The sequence below is a fragment of the Giraffa tippelskirchi genome, chromosome 7 (assembly GCF_054371585.1).
Source record: "Giraffa tippelskirchi isolate mGirTip1 chromosome 7, T2T-mGirTip1v1.2.pri, whole genome shotgun sequence".
Taxonomy (NCBI): domain Eukaryota; kingdom Metazoa; phylum Chordata; class Mammalia; order Artiodactyla; family Giraffidae; genus Giraffa; species Giraffa tippelskirchi.
Window position 1 is genome coordinate 108,897,286 of NC_137281.1, and position 23,897 is coordinate 108,921,182.

General features: G+C 41.8%; 1 protein-coding gene across 9 annotated transcripts in view; it reads right to left on the reverse strand.

The window, feature by feature from the left end:
- Nucleotides 1–21,905, reverse strand: part of APH1B (aph-1B gamma-secretase subunit) — a 68,242-nt gene extending 46,337 nt beyond the window's left edge. For 3 of the 9 annotated variants that reach the window (XM_081507490.1, XM_081507492.1, XM_081507487.1), the window contains exons 1-4: nt 19,624–19,830; nt 17,554–17,724; nt 10,363–10,433; nt 9,433–9,555 (exon numbers count right to left, since the gene is read on the reverse strand). In XM_081507490.1, the coding sequence (XP_081363616.1) occupies nt 9,433–9,555; nt 10,363–10,433; nt 17,554–17,724; nt 19,624–19,736 (478 nt within the window). In that variant the 5' untranslated portion in view covers nt 19,737–19,830. The other 6 variants (XM_081507489.1, XM_081507491.1, XM_081507488.1 and 3 more) reach the window with 6 other exon arrangements.
- Between the last annotated feature and the right edge of the window lie 1,992 nt (nt 21,906–23,897).

The following is a 23,897-nucleotide window of genomic DNA, read 5'->3' on the forward strand; positions in this document are numbered from 1 at the left end:
AGTGGTTTGGGGAAACTGAGCTAAAACCTCTTCCAGGGATAGTGCTGGAAAACCTCAGATAACACCAATGAGATGTGCTGCAACGTGAACAATTCCCTCAGAAACTGAGCCATGCAGCAACCCTGAGGGGAACACTGTGACTCTCTTCAGCAGAGCAGGGGAGAGGGAGAAGAGTGAACTGGTACAAGCGGCTCCAGTGGTGATGAGCATCCTTGGTGATATGTGAGCACAGAGCAGGTCAGTAAATGCAAGGGGTCCAGTCATGGAGCTGCAGAGGATCAGCTGAGGTTGCTGAAGAAGGCCAGGCTCATCGATAAAGTTGAAGACAGGATTTTTTTTTCTCTCCTCCCAAATTATTAATATTGCGTGTCATGGGTAAATTAATATTCCTATAGGACTAAATGAAGGAAGATACTATGCTGAATGATATTAAAAAATACTATTTTTTCCCAATGCAAATCATCTTTATAGGGTAGTATCCTGCTCATCAGGGCTATGAAAAACAACTCTGTAAGATTCATTGAAGAAAAAGACACTAGTTCAGTTCAGTCACTCAGTCGTGTCCGACCTTTGCGACCCATGAACATGCAGCACGCCAGGCCTCCCTGTCCATCACCAACTCCCGGAGTCCACCCAAACCCATGTCCATTGAGTCGGTGATGCCATCCAGCCATCTCATCCTCTGTCATCCCCTTCTTCTCCTGCCCTCAATCTTTCCCAGCATCAGGGTCTTTTCCAATGACTCAGCTCTTTGCATCAGGTGGCCAAAGTATTGGAGTTTCAGCTTCAACATCAGTCCTTCCAACTAACACCCAAGACTGATCTCCTTTAGGATGGACTGGTTGGATCTCCTTGCAGCCCAAGGGATTCTCAAGAGTCTTCTGCAACACCACAGTTCAAAAGCATCAATTCTTCGGCGCTCAGCTTTCTTCACTGTCCAAATCTCACATCCATACATGACTACTGGAAAAACCATAGCCTTGACTCGATGGACTTTTGCTGGCAAAGTAATGTCTCTGCTTTTTAATAAGCTGTCTAGGTTGGTCATAACATTTCTTCCAAGGAGTAAGCATCTTTTAATTTCATGGCTGCACTCACCATCTACAGTGATTTTGGAGCCCCCCCAAATAAAGTCTCTCACTGTTTCCACTGTTTCCCCATCTATTTGCCATTGAGTGATGGGACCAGATGCCATGATCTTAGTTTTCTGAATGTTGAGCTTTAAGCCAACTTTTTCACTCTCCTCTTTCACTTTCATCAAGAGGCTCTTTAGTTCTTCACTTTCTGCCATAAGGGTGGTGTCATCTGCATATCTGAGATTATTGATATTTCTCCCAGCAATCTTGATTCCAGCTTGTGTTTCTTCCAGCCCAGTGTTTCTCATGATGTACTCTGCATACAAGTTAAATAAGCAGGGTGACAATATACAGCCTTGACATACTCCTCTTCCTCTTTGGAACCAGTCTGTTGTTTCATGTCCAGTTCTAACTGTTGCTTCCTGACCTGCATACAGGTTTCTCAAGAGGCAGGTCATGTGGTCTGGTATTCCCATCTCTTTCAGAATTTTCCACAGTTTATTGTGATCCACAAAGTCAAAGGCTTTGGCATAGTCAATAAAGCAGAAATAGATGTTTTTCTGGAACTAAACACACACCAAAAAAAAAAAAAAAACCCCCCCCACAAAAAAACCACCACCAAATGTTAAAGGCAGCAGTAGATAAAGAAAATAAGGACCAGTTCACATGTGAGGATGACACAGGCCTCAGACTTCTCTGGTGGCCTAGTGGCTAAGATTCCTACTACGAGGGGCCAAGGTTCGATCCTTAGTCAGGGAACTAGATCCCACATGCTGCCCAGTAAAGATCCTGGCATGCTGCAATGAAGACTGAAGATCCTACACGCCACAACTAAGACCAGACACAGCCAAATAAATAAATAAAAGATGACATGAGGCCTGGAGAGAGAGAAGCACAAGGCCTCAGGCTGCCAGAGCTGCAAAGGGGTCAGCAGGGGCTCTTCACCCAGCCACGGGAGCAAGGAAACGTCAGTGTCTCAGAAGGTTACCTGGAACACACGTGAAGAGCCCAAGCCTGTGGCATTCTTTCAGCTACTCTGTGATGCAATTCACTGAACTGCCTGTCTGTGCTCTGCCTAAAGACGGCCACCTGGGCTCTGCACACTTGATAACGTATCACAGGCTACTAGAGCCTGTAACAGGCCAAGGTTCAGGGAGAGGAAATTTACAAAGTATAACCTTAACATTTTCAGTTATTTGAGCAACGTGACTATTACACTACTGATGTAAAGAAAGCATAGAATGAAAATACATCTTTGGTGACAAAGAATGACAGCATATGAAGTATCCTTGTGTCACAAGCAGAGATGGTTGTGATCACTTATTATAAGAAATTAAGACTCTAACAAATTCAGAAAAGGATAAGAATTGCAGATTAAGCTTTATAGTTGATTATTTTCTCTGTATCATTAATAATGTAACAGTTCCTGTGTACTCTTGCCTGGAAAATCCCATGGATGGAGGAGCCTGGTAGGCTTCAGTCCACAGGCTTGCGAAGAGTCAGACACGACTCAGCAACTTCACTTCCACTTTTCACTTAGATGTACTGGAGAAGGCAATGGCAACCCACTCCAGTGTTCTTGCCTGGAGAATCCCAGGGATGGGGGAGCCCATTAGGCTGCCGTCTCTGGGGTCGCACAGAGTCGGACACACCTGAAGCAACTTAGCAACCACTTTGGAATTGATAGTTATTAGAGATAGTTTTGCACACAAAGTGCTTTCACTTAAAAGTCTAAACATTTAACAAACTGCCACATTATAGAGATTATACTTAAAATACTGTGGGGAAAAAAGTGAATGAATTAAAAAAAAAAACTCACTGGGGTTCAACAACAGAGGTTTATTCTTATTCTCACTGGTCTAGAGGATGACTGTGCTTTGGCTGATCAAGTGAGCCTGGGCTCAGCTGCACAGCTCTGTTGCTATATGGCTGGGTTTAGCTTGTCACTGCAGGCTGGGCCCAGGTCTGCTCTATACACGCTCATCCAGTGGTCCAGGCTAAGGGGGCATTAACTATGGGGCATGTTCTCTGGTCCATGACCAGATCCCAAGAGGGCAGAACCAACCATGTAAGTGCTTTTTAAGTCACCAACTTATATCCAGTTAGTGACTTACATTCACCATTTGGCCAATTCGTGTCACAGGACTGAGGTCAAAGTCAGGGGTAGGCAAGTACATTCTAGTCATCATAAGGCAATGGAAGGATGTGGATGTATAATTCTACAGCAGAATGACAAATTTGGACAAAAATGGAATCTCCCACATTCCCCTTACTTTCATTTTTCTTCAAGCTCAATATTCCTCTGCCCTTCAATCATATAGCTTCTAGGTTTTTCACCATACGAATGATGTTCTTCTATACCAACTTTAGTGCTTCAGTATTCCTATTAAATCACAGTGCTCACAACTGAACACAAGGACTTTCCTGGTGGGCCAGTGGTTGAGAATCCGCCTGCCAATGCAGGAGACGCAGGTTCAATCCCTGGTCTGGAAATATTACACACTGAGTGGGGCAACTAAGCCCATGTGCCACAACTACTGAGCCCTAACTACTGACGCTGGTGCTCTGCAGTGAGAGAAGCCACTGCAGTGAGCAGCTCACACACCACAACTGGAGGGTAGCCTCCAGTCGCCACTACTAGAGAAAGCTCATGTTCAGTAATGATGACCCAGCACAGCCAAAAATAAGCAAATATAATTACTTTAAAGAAATAAAAAAGAACTGAGCATGATACTTCACATGCGATCTGACCCATACTGACTTCTCCAAATAAAAGGTTTAGTGGCTAAAAAGCTGAAAACCTTACCTAGACAAGAGCACTGCCAAGAAAATATCATGTAAATGAAATGGCTTAGGGAAGTTTTAAAAATAAAACATCAGATATTCCTACTGAGTAATAGACATTTTTCTTCTAAATCATAAGGGAGGCGATTCAGAGTGATGAACCCAGATATCACATAAATCAGAGGAATTATCCTTTCTCTAAATGCTATGCTTCAAGAACCAAATTTTCTACCCTTAGGCCATTTTACAGTTAATACAGCACTTACATATATACTCTCCAGTTTCATTTAATTCTTTATAACCTGGAGCTAGGTATTATTTTTGCCCCTGATGAAAGATGAGGAAATTGAGGGTTGGACAGAAGTCCAGTACTTCTGTACCCCATGAACAATGTCTTTCTTACCTCCAGGACTACTAAGAAGACTGCTTCCCTCTACCTGGAACATTCTTTCCCAGCAACCACCCTGCTCTGCCAGCCTACCTACTATTCATCCTTTAACTTTCTACTCGGATAGCACTTCCTCCAAAGCAATGCCTACCTTTCTTTTTTTTTTCAATGAATATTTATGAGTTCATCTAGAAACAAAGAACTCCACAAAGTGCTGGGGATACTGCAGGAAACAAGACAGAAAGTCTTTGCCCTTTTATGGCTGAGCATCCAGTTGGGGAGAAAAAAAACAAATAACTACACAGGTGACCAATTAATTACAAATATGATGAGTATTACAACGGAGAAGTACTGATACAATGAGTGAGTGAGAGCTTTTCTGTGCATTCATGGCTTTTCCTCATCACAGCATTTATCACGCTTTGTTATAACCAGTTGTTTGTCTTTATTCCCCACTGTGAGTGGAAAGTACAGACACTGACTAGGCTGTTGAATAAAAATACTTAATTATTTATGGAATGAGAGATTAAATGATCAAATGGACTTGTCTAAAATACTAAATTAACGAGCCAGGATATGACTTGAACTTAAGATTCAATTCCCATACCTTGCCTCTATACAGAATTTCTAAGAAATGGTAATGATTCTAATAAAAGTTAATGTTAGCCTGCAACACAACTACAAACAAAAAGAATTAACTTAAAATACATTTAATTTATAAACTATGCTTACTTGCTACATGAAAACCTATGTACATACAGGTATCATATAGTGTATAACTTGTACTAACAGATATACTAATTAGATCTCATTCCCTTTTATTCTGGTTATTACTTAGCCATTTGTAATGGAGTATGGTAAAGAGCCTCTTGATGAAAGTGAAAGAGGAGAGTGAAAAAGTTGGCTTAAAGCTCAACATTAAGAAAACTAAGATCATGGCATCTGGTCCCATCACTTCACGGCAAATAGATGGGGAAACGGTGGAAACAGTGAGAGACTTTATTTGGCGGGGGCTCCAAAATCACTGCAGATGGTGACTGCAGCTATGAAAGTAAAAGACGTTTACTCCTTGGAAGAAAAGTTATGACCAACCTAGATAGCATATTGAAAAGCAGAGACATTACTTTGCCCACAAAGGTCCATCTAGTCAAGGATATGGTTTTTCCAGTGGTCATGTATTGATGTGAGAGTTGGACTGTGAAGAAAGCTGAGTGCCAAAGAATTGATGCTTTTGAACTGTGGTGTTGGAGAAAACTCTTGAGAATCCCTTGGACTGCAAGGAGATCCAACCAGTCCATCCTAAAGGAAATCAGTCCTGAATATTCATTAGAAGGACTGATGCAGAAGCTGAAACTCCAATACTTTGGCCACCTGATGCAAAGAACTGACTCATTTGAGAAGACCCTGATGCCGGGAAAGACTGAAGGTGGGAGGAGAAGGGGACAACAGAGGATGAGATTGGTTGGATGGTATCACCAACTCAATGGACATGAGTTTGAACAAACTCCAGGAGTTGGTGATGGACAGGGAGGTCTGGTGTGCTGCAGTCCATGGGGTCACAAAGAGTTGGACACGACTGAGTGACTGAACTCAACTGAACTGAAACTAAATGAAAAATTTAAAATGATCTCATGCTTAAATACTTGGTAACAGCAGCAAATAATATACACAATAAACACAAATGTATGCAAATTTGAGATATTTTTAAATGCAATAACTAATTTCTTAAATGTATAATTCAAAGTTTATGCTCCAAAGAATGATGTTATAACAAATAAACTCTACTACATGATAAAGTAACAGGTATTCCTGACTCTATAGGTACACATCCATAGCATGGTCAGCCTGCCATCCTAACTAGGCTAAAGATATTAGACACATTTTTTTCTTGAATTTACAGAAGTCACAAATACTATCACCAAATTGCTAGCACGTTTTTTACTTTCTTCTAAAAGAATTATTTTAAGTCAATCCTAATCAAGGGAATTAGCGCCATCTAGTGACAGAAGCTGGTAGAAAAATAAATTTCATTAGAGGACTCCTACTTGAGAAGCAAAAATGAAAACTGCTTATGTAGCAGTATAATAAATACACTGATTTAGGAAAATACAGAAAACTGTAGCACCTCATCCTGGCTACGTTTTATTAATTTATATTGGATGCTAACAGGTTTTAGCTGTTTATATTACAGTTGTTCTAAAAAAATACTAAGACTCCTTATTATGATCATTTTTTAAAATTGTCAGAAATATTCTAGTTATGAGATGTTTAAAAGGAAGATAATTTGCTCTGTTGGAGGCACGACTAAATCAGTATGACCCAATCCACTAACATACTTTCCCTTCCTCTAACTTGCAGCCAGATGTGAAGGGCCTTGATTTTATCCTGTAGGCCTTCAAAAGCCCTTACCTAGTTTTACACAGGGAAGATTTCTTTGGGGACAGCATCAAGGATGGATACCTCTAGAAAGTGTGTTGAGGAAAGACTAACCAGGTGGGGGTTAATGGTAGTAATCTAGACAGGAGATAACAAGGCCTGAACTGAACTGATGAACGAGAGTCCCCTGGGTTAGAGGGTAACATGCAGGATATCTCTCAAGTTTTTACTGCAGCAATTTTTTAAATTCGGTTATACCTCATCTTATCCTGGAGAAGGAAATGGCAACCCACTCCAGTATTCTTGCCTGGGAAATTCTGTGGACAAAGGAGCCTGGCGGGCTACAGTCCGTGGGGTCGCAAAGAGTCCAGCGCCACTGAGCGGCTAACACTTTTCATCTTATATCTTTTCTGTTATTACCTCAAACTGCCTTGACAAGATTAATCACTTTTGGGGGGGGTCTTATTCTCCCTACAAAATGATAAGCTCCTTGAAGACAAATTACTTTTGTAAAGATGTTAAATTAAAGATGATTAATTAAAACAATCTGTGCATGGGGTCACTTATTTCAATGATACAGCTTATGAAGACAAAAAAAATACAGTGGCATTTTAGAAAACTATTTTTTGAAAGATTCTTGTGTAATTTAGGAGAGATTTTATACTAATTATGTACGCTACCAACTCTGAAACGTGTGATCATTGTATCATGGGGACAATATTCATCTGGTGGATGAAAAAGCAGTTTGAAATATGTTGGCTTTTTTACAGGCATCTTTGGATAAAGAACTCATCTATTTTTTTTTTAAAGAATACAGTAAAGTTTATTTTTAAATGTTCAAAAGCAAGAAAACTAAATATATTTTTTCAGATACACACATGAAGGTAAAACTTCCAGGTTTTAGCTTCAAAGTAAAACATCTATACATGTTAAATACCGAACTTTCAGACCGGGCTAACCCAGGGACTGAACAACACAAATTCAGGGCAACAGTTTCCTGTGGGGGAGGACTGGGGAGGAGCAAGGGACTCTAAGTTCCTGCTGATGTCCCAGTTCTTAAGGAACAAGGAAGATGGGTTGTTACAGCTACAATTTTAGATATGTTACACACATTTTTTAGATAAGTGACATTACCTCACATTAAATAAGAACTGTTTTCCTTCCTCTCAATTTCAAGATTAAATAATACTTTCCATCCCCAAAAGCGGCCAAGATGACAAACTAAAGATTAGTCCTCGCACTGACAATAAATAAAAACTACTAAAAACAAAAACAACATAGGCAGAATGCTTTGACCTAAATCACAGCAGGATCCTCTATGACTGACCTCCTAGAGTAATGGAAATAAAAACAAAAATAAACAAATGGGACCTAATAAAAAGTTTTTGCACAATGAAGGAAACCACTAGCAAGGTGAAAAGAAAACCCTCAGAATAGGAGAAAATAGTAGCAAATGAAACAACTGACAAAAGATTAATCTCCAAAATATACAAGCAGCTCATGCAACTCATACCAGAAAAACAACCCAATCAAAAAGTTGGGCAGAAGACCTAAACAAATATTTCTCCAAAGAAGACATACAGATGGCTAATAAACACATGAAAAGATGCTCAACATTGCTCATTATTAGAGAAATGCAAATCAAAACTACAATAAGGTATCATCTCACACCAGTCAGAACAGTCATCATCAAAAAGTCTACAAACAATTAATGCTGGAGAGGGTGCAGAGAAAAGGGAACCTTCTTGCACTGTTGGTGGGAATGCAAAATGGTATATTGGTATGGCCACTATGGAGAACAGTGTGGAAATTCCTTAAAAAACTAGGAATAAAACTACCATACAACCCAGAAATCCCACTACTGGGAAATCATAACTGAAAAAGACACATGTACCCCAATGTTCATTGCAGCACTATTTACAATAGCTAGAACATGGAAGCAACCTAGATGTCCCTCAACAGTTGAAAGGATAAAGAAGTTGTGGTACATATACACAATGGAATATTACTCAGCTATAAAAAGGCACACATTTGAGTCCGTTCTAATAAGGTTGATGAACCTAGAGCCTCTTAAATAGAGTGAAGTCAGAAAGAGAAAGACAAATATTGTATATTAACTCATATATGTGGAATCTAGAAAGATGGTACTGATGATTCTATTTGTAGGGCCGCAAAACAGGTGCACACACAAAGAATAGACTTTTGGTCACAGTCAAGGAGGGAGTGGGTGGGAGGACTTGAGAGAGTAGTACTGAAACATATACATTACCATGTGTAAAACAGCCAGCCAGTGGGGACATGCTATATGATGCAGGGAACCCACTCTGTGACAACATAGAGGGGTGGGATGGGGAGGGAGGTAGAAAGGAAGTTTAAGAGGGAGGAGACATGTGTATGTCTATGGCTGTTTCATGTTGAAGTATGGCAGAAACCATCACAATATTGCAATGTAATTATCCTCCAATTAAAAATAAAATAAAATTTAAAAAATAATAAAAATAATGCTGCTAGAAAAAAACAAAAAAGCATGTAGCCTATAAAAATTGACTTATAATATATCAGTATACAGCAAAATTGTTAGTATAGTAACAGAAAAATGAATTTTATACAAGCTAAATCCACCCTAAAATTCGATAATACCCTGACAGTAATTCTTACTTTCCCAGGTCTCTTTCATCACAGCATCTAACAGTACCTTGCCTTTAGAAGGTACAACATAAATTTCTATTCACTGGAATTCCTAAGCCAGGGAATTCCACTAAGGATGACCACAGACCAGAAATCTGAACATTCAAACCAGACACATACCTGAATTTAGGAAGAACTGGGGAGGGTCTCCATGAATGCCCACCGTGCCTGGTCCCAAGGAGTCAGACAGGGTATTTACAAAGGAAAATACGCCACTCATGATTCCAAAGCCCAGGCCAGAAACTAAAGAGGAAGGAAAACACTGTTAAACCTTAGTCACACTATGATTTCTCTTCAAATCAAATCCCCAAGGACTAGGGAACACTATTTTGCTAAAGGAAAAAGGGTACACAGGCTGTTGGAGAAACAGTGGAAAGTTGGCTCAGAAAAGGCAAGTGCTTGGCAAAATGATGAACCGAGGTGTAGGGGGCGGGAAATGGGCAGTGAAATGTAGCAGAGAAATGAAAAAGGATAGAAAGAGATCCAGGAAGGCTCTGAAGTGATAGGTGAGACAGAAGGATATGATATTAAAGCTCTGACTTTAATTCATGATAACAGAGTCTACAGAATTAACTTTGATGGAATTGAGCTTGAGGGGTGATTGCATTGTAAAGAGGGATCCCTCGGTCAAGCTGGGTGACTCAATTTAGGAACCTAGATCCAACCTTTAAACCATAATTCTGAAAGAAAAATATGAAAAGGTATTAACTGTATTAATATGAAGAGCCTTCCCAGCACAAATTCACAGAATCAACCCAGAGAGGGTAACAGTAACATCATTTGAAAATTGTTAACTGTTAAATATTAAAAAAACCTAACTGTCAAATTTGGTTAATATTTAATGGACACACAGATAAGAGTCATCTGCAATCACTTTCCTTTATAAAAGGGCTCTAAAAAGCTATAAAAATAAAAATATATATACCAATAGGCCAATGCAGTAGTAAAATACTACTAGAATCCTATAAAGCTATAAAAGCTATAAAAGATAAAAACGGCTTTTAGGTCAAGTTTGATTTATCTTCACAACACTATGCAGCTCTAACTTACCATAAGCCAGCAGTCTCATAGAGGGTGCTTTCTCATATGGGTTTATAGTCTTCAAACCCTCACTGGCTTTTCTAAAATAAAAACACACATATAATTCTTTAAAAGTAGTGTATCAGAAAAACACATAAGGTATCTTAATATTCAGATCCTTAATGAGGTTTTTGATCAGATTATACCCTAAATCTAAAATTCATTTAAGTGAACACAACAAAGCTTCAATTAACTAAAATCAACCAAAATTTCCAACCAATTTTTTCCTTTTATCTGACATTCACAAAGAATAGGAAAAATAATATAAGTAAACAAACCATCAGGATTGGGTTTAATAAGGCAGAAAAAAAGCAATATTTATGACTAAGCTTGTGTGTTAAGTGACTTCAGTTATATCCGACTCTGTGCAACCCTATGTACCGCAGCCCGCCAGGCTCCTCTGTCTAGGATTTTCCAGGCAAGAATACTGGAGTGGGTTGCCCCACCCAAGGACTGAACTCTCATCTCTTATTCTCCTGTACTGGTAGGTGATTCTTTACCACTAGCACCACCATGGGAGAAGGCAATGGCACCCCACTCCAGTACTCTTGCCTGGAAAATCCCATGGACGGAGGAGCCTGGTGGGCTGCCGTCTATGGGGTTGCACAGAGTCAGACATGACTGAAGCAACTTAGCAGCAGCAGCAGCAGCACCACCACCACCATGCCTAAGCTTCAGTATCAGTTCAGTCGCTCAGTCGCATCCGACTCTTTGCAACCCCACGGATTGCATCACGCCAGGCCTTCCTGTCCATCACCAACTCCAGGAGTTTACTCAAATTCATGTCCATCGAGTCAGTGATGCCATCCCATCTCATCCTCTGTCATCCCCTTCTCCTCCCACCTTCAGTCTTTCCCAGCAGCCGGCTCTTTTCAAATGAGTCAGTTCTTTGCATCAGGTGGCCAAAGTATTGGAGTTCCAGCTTCAACATCAGGCCTTCCAATGAATATTCAGGATTGACTTCCTTTAGGATGGACTGGTTTGATCTCCTTGCAGTTCAAGGGACTCTCAAGAGTTTTCTCCAACAGCACAGTTCAAAAGCATCAATTCTTTGGCGCTCAGCTTTCTTAACAGTCCAACTCTCACATCCATACATGACCACTGGGAAAACCATAGCCTTGACTAGATGGACCTTTGTGGGCAAAGTAATGTCTCTGCTTTTTAATAAGCTGTCTAGGTTGGCCATAACTTTTCTTCCAAGGAGCAAGCGTCTTTTAATTTCATGGCTGCAGTCACCATCTGCAGTCATTTTGGAGCCCAAAAAACTAAAGTCAGCCACTGTTTCCACTGTTTCCCCATCTATCTGCCATGAAGTGATGGGGCCGGATGCCATGATCTTAGTTTTCTGAATGTTGAGCTTTAAGCCAACTTTTTCACTCTCCTCTTTCACTTTCATCAAGAGGCTCTTTAGTTCTTCTTCACTTTCTGCCATAAGGGTGGTGTCATCTGCCTATCAGGAGAAGGCAATGGCAACCCACTCCAGTACTCTCGTCTGGAAAATCCCATGGACGGAGGAGCCTGGTAGGCTGCAGTCTATGGGGTCGCTAAGAGTTGGACACAACTGAAGCGACTTAGCAGCAGCAGCATCTGCATATCTGAGGTTATTGATATTTCTCCCGGCAATCTTGATTCCAGCTTGTGCTTCATCCAGCCCAGCATTTCTCATGATGTACTCTGTATATAAGTTAAATAAGCAGGGCCAACAGCATACAGCCTTGACATACTCCTTTTCCTATTTGGAACCAGTCTGTCTTAGAAGTATTCAATTCAACATCCTATGGCATCTGCTGCTGCTGCTGCTAAGTCGGTTCAGTCGTGTCTGACTCTGTGCAACCCCACAGACGGCAGCCCACCAGGCTCCCCTGTCCCTGGGATTCTCCAGGCAAGAACACTGGAGTGGGTTGCCAGTTCCTTCTCCGATGCATGAAAGTGGAAAGTGAAAGTGAAATCGCTCAGTCGTGTCCGACTCGTAGCGACCCCATGGACTGCAGCCTACCCGGCTCCTCAGACCATGGGATTCTACCACTCTGACTTGTTCCTCTTCCCAAAGTATTGTATCTTTAATTCCACTTTCTTAGTACTTTGCTGTATTTTTGCCTGGGTTAGACTTATTGTGTCACCCTCCCTTCTACCTTTCACTCCGTAGAACCTAAATGGTACTCACTCCTCAAAGTCTAGTTCAGGCAACGATTGCTCAAAAAAGCCATCTTTACCAATGATTGATAGTCATTCATCCCATCTCTCTCTACTTTTAGGTTTGTTTGTTGTTGTTGTTATGGGGATCTTTCATGTGGGATCTTAAATCCCTGACCAGGGATCGAACCTGCACGCCCACACTGGAAGCCAGGTCCTAACCACTAGACCACCAGGGAAGTCCCTCTCCTTACTTTTAAATCCTCTTCACACTGATGGCCTGAACTCTCATATGGATACCTAATCACATGGTCTTCTGATTCTAAAACATTTCTTTCATATCCCCAATCAGGCTTCAGGGGAGAAAAAAATGCTACCTTCAGAAAAGAAGATAAATGAATACCTGAAAGAACCACTGCTCAGTAAGAAATGATCTTCAGAGTGATCGTACCCAGGCTTCTGTTGTGGACAACCTGCAAACGTAACCATGAGCCCTGCCCCCCACACAAATGTGTCAGGACTGTGGACAGGTCAGTTCCACTCCTGTCACTATTACTATCCCTTGTTGGTGAGAAAGTCTGCAACAATGTTTCTGACTCAAAGGATATTTAAATTATATTTACCATAAAATATATTTTTTAAAGCAACTAAGGAACCAAACATTTTAGAATGATTTTCCAACAAGTGCTGAAACAAAAATGAGTGAGGTTAACTCTAAGAGTAAAAACTTAGCCAGAACACAGAACTTATATTCTGGGTTATTGTGTTAATTAAGTTTCAAGGTATGCATATTCACTGCAGTGAGCCTATCTCATCACATAAATATAAATATTTTTATATTTATATGATATATAAATATATATTTATATATGTTTGCTTTATATGTATATTATTTAATGTATTAAATAAGGCAACACAGAATTCAATCAAAATAATAATAAGCATAAAGAAAAAGATCTTTGTGATTTCCCTGGTGGTCCAGTAGTTAAGACCCCACACTTCTATTACAGAGTGCCTGGGTTTGATCTCTGGTCAGGGAACCAAGATCCCACATGACACATAACAAGACCAAAAAAAAAAAAGGAGAAGAAACAATTTGCCATTTCAGTGCTCTCCATTTGGAAGCATCATTTGGTAGCAGGGACATGAGCCAGAATTTACATGACTGTGATCTTCTTTCTCTGGAACAGTAACCACCTGAAATGCGCAAGTAGCCTACATAAACTCACCTGTCACAGGAGTGTTTTGAAAGGCTAACGAATGCTTACAGACCTACATAATAGCAATAATCTCCATCAACAAACAGATATAATGGTATAATAGAATCAATAAATTTTGGAGGATTTCTGTTTTATATAAATTGCTCAGTAATGAATAAAAGATTTTTGATATTTAGTATAACAAAGTACTGCTATCACAAATATATTAAAGCTATAAAATTAAAAGTTTAGTAAACGTCCTCCTTCTATGAGGAAGGAAAGGTCTAGGGCACCAAGAGTTCTCAGTGCCAATATCAGGAAGTGAAAAAGTAAAAGGCACCATCATCAGCTTCCAAGTTCCTGATGGACACAACACACAACTGATGACATGAGGGACAGTGATTTTAATTTGACCATTTTACTGAAATGGAAAATTATTTGTTTGCATTTATTATTGTTTCTAAGAATAAAAAAGAAAAAGCTCAATTTTTTGAAATATAAACTTTGAAAAACATATGATAAATCATACCAGCTTTCTTGTTTGCTCTGATTCACTCTACATGTGTGTGTGTAAGAGAGGGAAAGTACCACAGAATATGCATGTAAATACACTATTTTAGAAATTTTTAAAAATAGACTTATGCCTTTTAAAAAGTTGTACCAATGATTATCTTACTACTTCTTCTATAAATGATTTTTTAAATTACCAAATCTTTATGGTATCAGCATTATCAGACAACTAAAACTACAAAAGCTTCACTCCAAGCCAAAAAAATTCTAGTGTATATTTTAGGCAATATGCAGGACCATAACTTGGATTTTTTTTTTCCTTCTAATTAAGGTAGAAAAAACTATCATTTGTGGCCACATGTCAATTTCTCACAGTGCAATGCTTTGCTAGGCTGAGAGTTACAATTCATTCATTCAGGATGAAGTACTGTTCCTAAGGCCTGACTCATGAAATAAATTCATATTGAACTACAATGATAAGTGGGCTTCCCTGGTGGCTCTCGGTGGTAAAGAGTCCGCCTGCCAATGCAGGAGACACAAGTTCGATTCCCAGGTTGGGAAGATACCCTGGAGAAGGAAATGGCAACGCACTCCAGTATTCTTGCCTTGAGAATTCCATGGACAGAGAAGCCTTGAAGGCTACAGTCCATGGGGCTACAAAAGAGCTGGATACTACTGAAGTGACTAAACAACAACAAATACTTTGATTCAATCCCATATGTATATATATATAAAAAAAACTGGTGCAAGCTCTCCACATTTTAATCTTGGCACCAAATTCAGGTAGCAAAAATTTTATTGAGGCAGTACTTTAAACTTGAAAGTTCAAAACCTACCTTGGCAGTGGAGATAGTTAAAATGCTGATTAAACTGAAGTTCCTATGTTTAATTTAGTGAAGCCTAAGAGAGCAACTTAAATGTATCTATATAAATGTTAGTCATGAGTAAAGTACATAATTCTCAAACTTGTTTTAACATGTAACCATATAACAGCCAACATTTTTTAAATGAGCTAGGAAAATATTTTATCATATTCCCAAGGTTTGTTGCAGATGCATTTTGTAAAGGCAAACAAAGGTACCTCTGAATACATATTTGTCTTATTATTTATCTGCAAATCTCCAAAGGTCCTTTTGGAGGACCAAATATGGTTTCCCCAGAAGGCCAAGGAGGCTTCTCTGAATTTCCTGGCCTGAGAACCTGCAGACTGACAGCAATACTTCCGCGTGTGGTCCTATGCCCTCACTGCCCTCATTAAAAAGGGCAACCCATGGGGAATTCCCTGGCAGTCCAGTGGTTAGGATTCCGCACTTTCATTGCCAGGGCGCAGGTTCAATCCTTGGTGAGGGAACTAACATCCCACAAGCAGCAAAGCCATAGCCACCCACCCCCCCCACCCCCAAAAAAAGGCAACTCATCTTGGGCTTGTTGTCTTTTGGAACCTTGGGTTAGAGCCAATAAAGCTTTGCTTTTCAGGTGGAAATCATGAAGAAACACAACAGTAAAGAACAGCAGATACTCAGTTAGCCAATTCAGGTAACTGAGGTTGTATAATCTCAAGTCCTAAAGGGTTATTACTAAAGCCAGGACCTGATCTGTGAAAATCCACTGAAATTAGAAAACGCAAAACCAATGTGAGCCAATGATGATGACGCTGGAGTAAGAAAGTCCAGTGCAATCGGAAGCTGAGTTAAGAGAACAGTGTCCTGTCAACGGTGGGAAGAGCCCTGCTTTCTGAACCACTTTGACCACAGCTGGGCACCGTGCTGGGTCCTGGGCACAGGTAAACCCCAGGCACTGCCAGAAAGGGGTGTGTCCACTGACATAAAAGAACAGACACAGGAAAAGATTTGGAAGCCACATCTGTGTCTTCTGAGGGCTGGGTGAGAAAATGAGGAGTGCACAGTCTTGAAAGAGATAAGATGACAAACATGCACCAGAGACTGCTTTTGCCTGTGCACGTAGAAGTGAGAAAGAGGGGAGGCTTTTATTACCTTAATATATTCTACAGTAAAAATTAAATTCTGCAGTTAACTTCTGCATGCCAGAAACATTCAACCATAGCTGAATGTCCATCTCTTAAGGATATTGTAATTCCCATGGACCCTGAAATGTTATCTTTGATTTTTATTTGTTGCTCTTTAATATTTCCAGGAACTAATGGAACTTTCATTTTTAAACCTTTTCTAAGATACTACTTTTGCTTCTAGCAATGGCTTCCTGGTTTTCTACTCGTGGTTTAAATTGCTTCGTTATTAAAATTTCAGTATCTGTTATTAAAAGCATCAAGTAAAAAATACAGAAGCCCTGGCATTTTGGCAGGAACAAAGTATCAGAAGCCGATTACAAGAGATGCTACTGAGGTCCTTTCTGTCTTGGTTGTACCCTTGAAATTCATAAACTGCTTTAACTAACTCATTTGCAGAAATGAAAAAACAGCACATTTATCAGTCTACTAACTAAGCATTACTATGTAATCAAAGCCAAACTCATGACTGCCTGAAGGAAAATATTGTTCCAAGTTCAAGCTGTGCTTTCAAACAGTGGTTTCACGTGAGTTCCTCATGGATCCTACAGATGACCTATTTCCTGGCCTAGAAAGGGAACTCGTGCCCACGACTTTTTTTTTTAATGTATTTTTCTATTACAGACATGAAATCAAATGACATTATCACAAAATGAACACCTGTTTCCCCCAATACAGTAAAAATTATGGCAAGCATAATTGCCATAAGAATTATCTATTTTCAGTTCAGTTCAGTCGCTCAGTCATGTCTGACTCTTTGCGACCCCATGAATTGCAGCACGCCAGGCCTCCCTGTCCATCACCAACTCCCAGAGTTTACCCAAACCCATGTCCATCAGTTTTAGGTGATGTCAAAGAGAAGCACATATAAATTCTGATTTGGAACAGTTTTTGTACTTATTGTTTCAATGACTTTCTCTACCTGATTTTTCTCTATGGCACTTACCTTGCAATATATGATGTATTTTCTTATTTATTCATTTGTTGTCTCTTTCCACTATAAGGTACCACCATGAGACTGTCTTTTAATCATGATGTATCCCCCAGTACCCAGAGTAGTGCATGGCATTAAGCAAATTCTCAAGACATATTTTTTGAATGAGTGAAGGAAGGAATGAGGGCCCACAACTTAAAATACTCAATATTTTCAGGCTGGAAATGTACAATCCCCTGGCTTGGAACTATGTAGGAAGACATGGACCTTCAAGTACAACAACATGTTAATGTTTCAAACTACTAAATAATAATTCAAAAGACACTGGAGAAAAAAGGTAAACCAAACACTTAACTTACTTTAAAAGTTTATAATATGCAAACCGGAACATTTCTTGGATAAGGACTGAGATTAACACTCCAAAGATCAGCAGATATTTCTCTCTTGGTTCATCTCTGTTACCAATAAGGGTTGCTGTCGTGAACCAAATGAGGGAAGAAAACAGCAGAGACACCAACCAGAAGAAAGCTCTGAAAATTGGAGGGAAAAAAGTTATAAGTGAACAGGATCAAAAACGATTTAAAAGCAGAAAAGAAAAAAGGGACTTCCTTGGTCATCCAGTGGTTAGGACTCTGAGCTTCCAACGCAGGGAGAGCAGGTTCAATTCTTGGTTGGGGAATAAGATCCCACATATCACATGTCAAAAATAATAATAATAAAATGTACAGGCTGCCACATAACACTGAGCAGGATTCCATGTGCTATACCCAGTGGGTTCTGGTTATCCATTTTAAATATAGCAGTGTGGTTTGGGGGAGAATGGATACATGTATCCATATGGCTGAGTCCTTTGCTCTTCACCTTAATCTATCACAACATTGTTAATTGGCTACAACCCAAAACAAAGTAAAAAGTTAAAAGTAAATAAAATGTACAGAGCCAAGAGATACTGCTTACAGCTGAAAGAATTACATATAAAATAAATAAAAATAAAAAACAAAACAAAACCTTGCTTGAGAAGAAAGAGATTTCCTGACAGTAAACGTACAACTGTTCTTAATCAATGTGCAGTTTCCCTGGTGAAACAAACATGTAGTCCAAGAGGAATTTGAAATTTTTTGTAAAAAATCACTTTTTTCAGTGACCCTTCTTTTTGTAAGTACATCTAAAGACTATTTGCCAAGGACTGTCTGGCTGGAAACTTCGTTATTTGCTAATTAAGCTTCCTAATTAAAGCTTTGTCCACTGATGTGTAAATACTTTTTCCAGGAAAATGTCTATGTCTCTATTAACAGAACAATTGTTTAAAATCCAGATGTTGATAGCCTGTGCTCTGATCTAGATCAGTTTTCCAGGTCTGGTTTTTACAGCATTCCTGTGGAGTTTAATGATTATAACAAGCTTTACAGACCTTCTGCCCAAATCTCTATTGTATTTTGTTTTGTTTTACTTGGCCGCATAGGGTCTTAGTTGTGGCCAGCAGGCGTGGTTACCCCGCGGCAGGCATGTCGGATCTTAGTTCCCCAACCAGGATCGAACCAGAGTCCCCTGAACTGGAAAGCAGATTCTTAACCACTGCACCACCAGTGAAGTCCCTCTATATTAGTTTTTAAATGACTCTTGTGATGCGGCACTTTCAGTACAGTTGTGAGAGGTGAAAAAGTTCAGAAAAGGTGGGACTCACTGGCCTGGCCTGGCCGTTTCTCCTGATGCCAAGTGAGACTCAACAACACAGAGGGTCATGGGGAAGCTCCAGTAAGAGCTGCCAGACAGGTGAAAACTGGCATTATGATCACATTCGCCACCGGAGTTCAGTATTGACCAAGCTCCTGCAAGGAGACGTACTACAGGTGCTGCGGAGTTTTCACAGGTTTCTACCCTTGGGCCGCATACCTGGATCACCTGGGTCTCTTAAAATGCGTAGTCCGAATCCCACCCCCTAGACATTCCTATTCAGTTGATCACGGGTAGGGGTTGGGCAGGAGTGTGTTTTAAAGCACCTGATCCCCAGGTGCTTAAGGGCTCTTAACTAGCTTGGGATTAGAGACGCCAGTTTGAATCTGAGGCGCTCTCTCTCCAAAATAAATCAAAGATGCATATTTGAAGTTATCCACAATTGTTTACACAGTTTTAATGTATGACGAACGCCAACCCACGGACCCTAGGCAAAGACTACCGAGCCAAGCGTCAGGGTTTTCTGAGACCCACGGTGTGAGCTCCTTCACGATGTGAGCTCGCTCTCTGAGGTCGCCGACCTCGGAGGAGGGCAAGGAGTCCCAGGGAAAGGGGTCTCAGCTCTCCCACTTCCAACCATTCTCCGCTCTAAAGCCCAACGTGATCGAGCTGTTTGGTGGGGCGCCAGGGATCGCGGGTACCCCTGGCGGGGGAGGGGAGCCCCGGGTCTGGGTTTCCCGGCGCAACCGCCTTACCCAATGATGAGAAAGATGATGCGTAACGGGTCGGTGGCGATGGTGAAGATGTAGAGGGCGAGCGCAGGCCCGAAGGCAATGAAGGCGCAGCCGAAGAACACGGCCGCCGTCATGGCGACCGCAGAAGCCGGCCGGGGGTCCTGGCCTGGACACTGGGGCGCAGAGCGCCGAACCAGCTGAGCACCGGGACGAGAACGGGGCAGGACCGGGGACTGGAGGCGGGGCGAGTGCGGGGCGCGGCGGAGGGCGAGGGCGTGGTGGGGGCGGGGCGAGGTGCGGCGGTGGGCGTGGCGGGGCGTGGCGGAGGGCGGGGCGCGGCGGGGCGCGGCGGAGGGCGGGGCGCGGCGGGGCGCGGCGGAGGGCGGGGCGCGGCGGGGCGCGGCGGAGGGCGGGGCGCGGCGGGGCGCGGCGGAGGGCGGGGCGCGGCGGGGCGCGGCGGAGGGCGGGGCGCGGCGGGGCGGGGCGGCGGGGCGCGGCGGGGCGGGGCGGCGGGGCGCGGCGGGGCGGGGCGGCGGGGCGCGGCGGGGCGGGGCGGGGCGGGGCGCGGCGGGGCGGGGCGGGGCGGGGCGGGGCGGGGCGCGGCGGGGCGGGGCGCGGCGGGGCGGGGCGCGGCGGGGCGCGGCGCGGGGCGGGGTAGGCCTCACCCGGCTTCCGCTCTGGAGGCGTTGTTGTTTAGTTGCTCAGTCCTGGTCGACTCTGCGAGCCCGTGGATTGCAGCAGCAGGCTTTCCTGTCCTTCACCATCTCCCGGAGTTTGCTCAAATTCTTATGCATTGAGTCGATGATGCCATCCAACTATCTCATTCTCTGTCACCCCTTCTCGTCTTGCCTTCAATTTTTCCCAGCATCAGGGTCTTTTCCAATGAGCTGGGTCTTCGCATCAGGTGGCAAAAGTATTGGAACTTCAGCTTCTGCATCAGTTCTTCCGATGAATATTCAGGATTGATTTCCTTTAGGGTTGACTGGTTTGATCTCCTTACAGTCCAAGGGGCTCTCGAGAGTCTTCTCCAATAACAGTTTGAAAGCATCAGTTCTTTGCTCAGCCTTCTTTATGGTCCAACTCTCACATCCATACATGACTACTGGAAAAACCGTAGCTTTCACTATATGGGCCTTTGTCAGCAAAGTAATGTCTCTGCTTTTTAATGTGCTGTCTAGGTTCCTCACAGCTTTTCTTCCAAGAGGCAAGCATCTTTAAATTTCATGGCTGCAGGCATTTGCAGTGATTTTGGAGCCCAAGAAAATAGTCTACTACTAGACTATTTCCATTGTTTCCCCAACTATTTGCCATGAAGTGATGGTACCGAATGCCATGATCTTAGTTTTCTGAATGTTGAGTTTTAAGCCAGCGTTTTCACTCTCCTCTTTCACCTCCATCAAGAGGCTCTTTAGTTCCTCTTCGCTTTCTGCCATAAGGGTGGTGTCATCTGCATATCTGAGGTTTCTCCCGGCAGTTTTGATTCCAGCTTATGCTTCATCCAGCCCGGCATTTCGCATGATATACACTGCTGCTTCTGCTGCTGCTGCTGTCACTTCAGTCGTGGCCGACTCTGTGTGACCCCATAGACGGAAGCCCACCAGGCTCCCCCATCCCTGGGATTCTCCAGGCAAGAACACTGGAGTGGGTTGCCATTTCCTTCTCCAATGCATGAAAGTGAAAAGTGAAAATGAAGTCGCTCAGGCTTGTCCGACTCTCAGCGACCCCATGGACTGCAGCCTACCAGGCTCCTCCGTCCATGGGATTTTCCAGGCAAGAATACTGGAGTGGATTGCCATTGCCTTCTCCGATATACACTGCATATAAGTTAAATAAGCAGGGTGACAACATACAGCCTTGACATACTCCTTTCCCAATTTGGAACCAGTCCGTTGTTCCATGTCCAGTTCTAACATGTCTCAAGGCATAGTAGCTTCTGATCCAGAGGCAGAGATCACTGGAGATTTTAGAGTTGGAGCCAAAGCACTCAGTCCCCTGCTGCCACCCATCGTATACATCAGGCTGGTCAAGGACGCCAGCTGTGAGGTGCCTAAGAGGAGTGGAGGTCCGCAACCCCCTTTGGATCCAGGACAGGAAGATTCCACATCAGCTGAAGAAGAACACACAGGACATAGGCAGGATTCCATTTCTAAACAAAGAAGTCTTTTTTTTAAAGGACATTATGCCATTTGTTGACTGTACAAAGCTGTAGCTGGGGTTGCTGTGACCCAGGCGATAACTCTCAGACTGTAAAAGCCCCATCTCGAGGTTGTTTTGGTGAGCTAGTTTTATTTGTACCCCACTCCTGCCAAGTCTTAAAAAAATTGTTTTGAAGGCATTCTTTGATCACCCCATAGTAACAGGAACATCTCCCTGCTCAGTTTTTATTCATTTGTCTCTGCCATTAATACATAAAATTTTGGAGGGCAGGGTTTTGTTTTATTCTTTGTTGCTTGCACAACAGCAGTGGCTCAGATGGTAAAGAATCTGCCTGCAATTCAGGAGACCTGTGTTGTATCCCTGGGTTTGGAAGATCCCCTGGAGAAGCGAAGAGCTACCCACTCCAGTATTCTTGCCTTCAGACCAGAAGAGGGTGCTCACTAAATACCTGTTCAATAAATGAAATAATTTTAAAAGTGGAATTCACAAACATTTGCTATTTTACATTAATTGAACAGTTTCTGAGAGGTTTACAAATTAAAACCAAAAGGTTAATTTCCCCGATCATTCACATCTAATAAGATTTATCTCCATGTCTAACAGTCTGGTCTTAAGTCATTCAATCTTGTCCACCTCTTTGTGACTCCATGGACTGGATGTTGCCCGCCCGACTCTTCTGTCCCTGGAATTCTTCAGGCAAGAATACTGGAGTGGGGTTACCATTCCCTTCTCCAGGGGGTCTTCCCAACCCCATGACTGAACCCGGGCTTCCTGCATTGCAGGCAGATTCTTTACTGTCTGAGCCACATTTAATGGGGATAATAATATTTAACATATTATGGGTTATTTTGAGGATTGTGCCTGCTTGGTAAGTGCTATATAAGTGTTAGCCATTTCTGCTTATTCTTTATCTATCGTGAATAAAGCTCTTGGTAATCAACGCTGAAAAGACAAAAATTAGGACCTGACTGAAGATGTTTTGTGGCTCATTTCTTTATGGTAAAATGTCATCTTTGTCCATTTAAAATAGACATATATATTTTCCTTTTACTCCACAGAATTTTTCTTCATTTTGAAATGTCTTTTCCAGTATCTATTAAAACTCAGGTTGAGACAATAGTTGAAATTGATCAAGTGATTCACCATTAGATAGATTCCTTTGGTTCTATCCTGAATCAGATTTGTCAAATGTAATTACATTACTTCAGCTCCATGCAGAAATGCCTTCATAGAAGCATATCATACTCATGTCCTTGGTGTGAAATTAAGCTTTTTTTAATACAAGAAATTGTAAGCAGATACAATAGAGGATCCCCTGAGAAAGAGAAACAGGTGTGGCTTTATTGACATAAGCCATTTTTGGCCTAAGCTATTTGGTCATCTAAGCCTGGACACAATGCTTGTCCTTGAACTGGTCTTAGTAATTAATAACCTTCTTTTTAAAAATATTTATTTTTATTTATTTGTCTGTGTTGGGTCTTAGTTGAGGCATGTGGACTCTAGTTCCCTTGCCAGCGACTGAACCTGGGCCCCCTGCATTGGGAGCACACTCTTAGCCACTGGGCCACCAGGGATGTCCCAGTAATTAATAATCTTAAGGGAACAAAAGAATGCAGGACTGTTATCAGGCAAGAGAAGCAACAATAGTAAAGATAATACATCAGCAATAAAGACTCCCAGTTCTGTTTCAGTGGTAAAGATTAGCCTGAAACCTCAACCACCAGATCAACTGGAACCTGAGGGATGCTGCATTTGACCTTTCCTGACCTTCATGACTTCAATCAACTAAAGCTTGGACTATTGTCAACCTTTGTCTCAACTCTATGCTGAATTCCCCTCTGCTCAAGCCCCTTCATGAATATGCATGTACAGTTACCTTGAAATTTCCCCAGTTTTGCTGTCTGTACACTGCTTTGAGAAAGATCCCCAGTGTTCTCCATATTTGCTGCGAGTAATAAATCCTTCCTTCTCCTGATCTTTGGCTTCCTTGTGTTTTTTTGCAGACATCCACCAAGAGGTGAACCCAGTTTTTCATGTAGCAAAATGGCTATCTACATTTTTTCTTGCAAATGTCACAAAACTATTCATTATCATTATTCAATATCTCTAATTTACTTTCTAAGTTCAGGGCTAGGAAA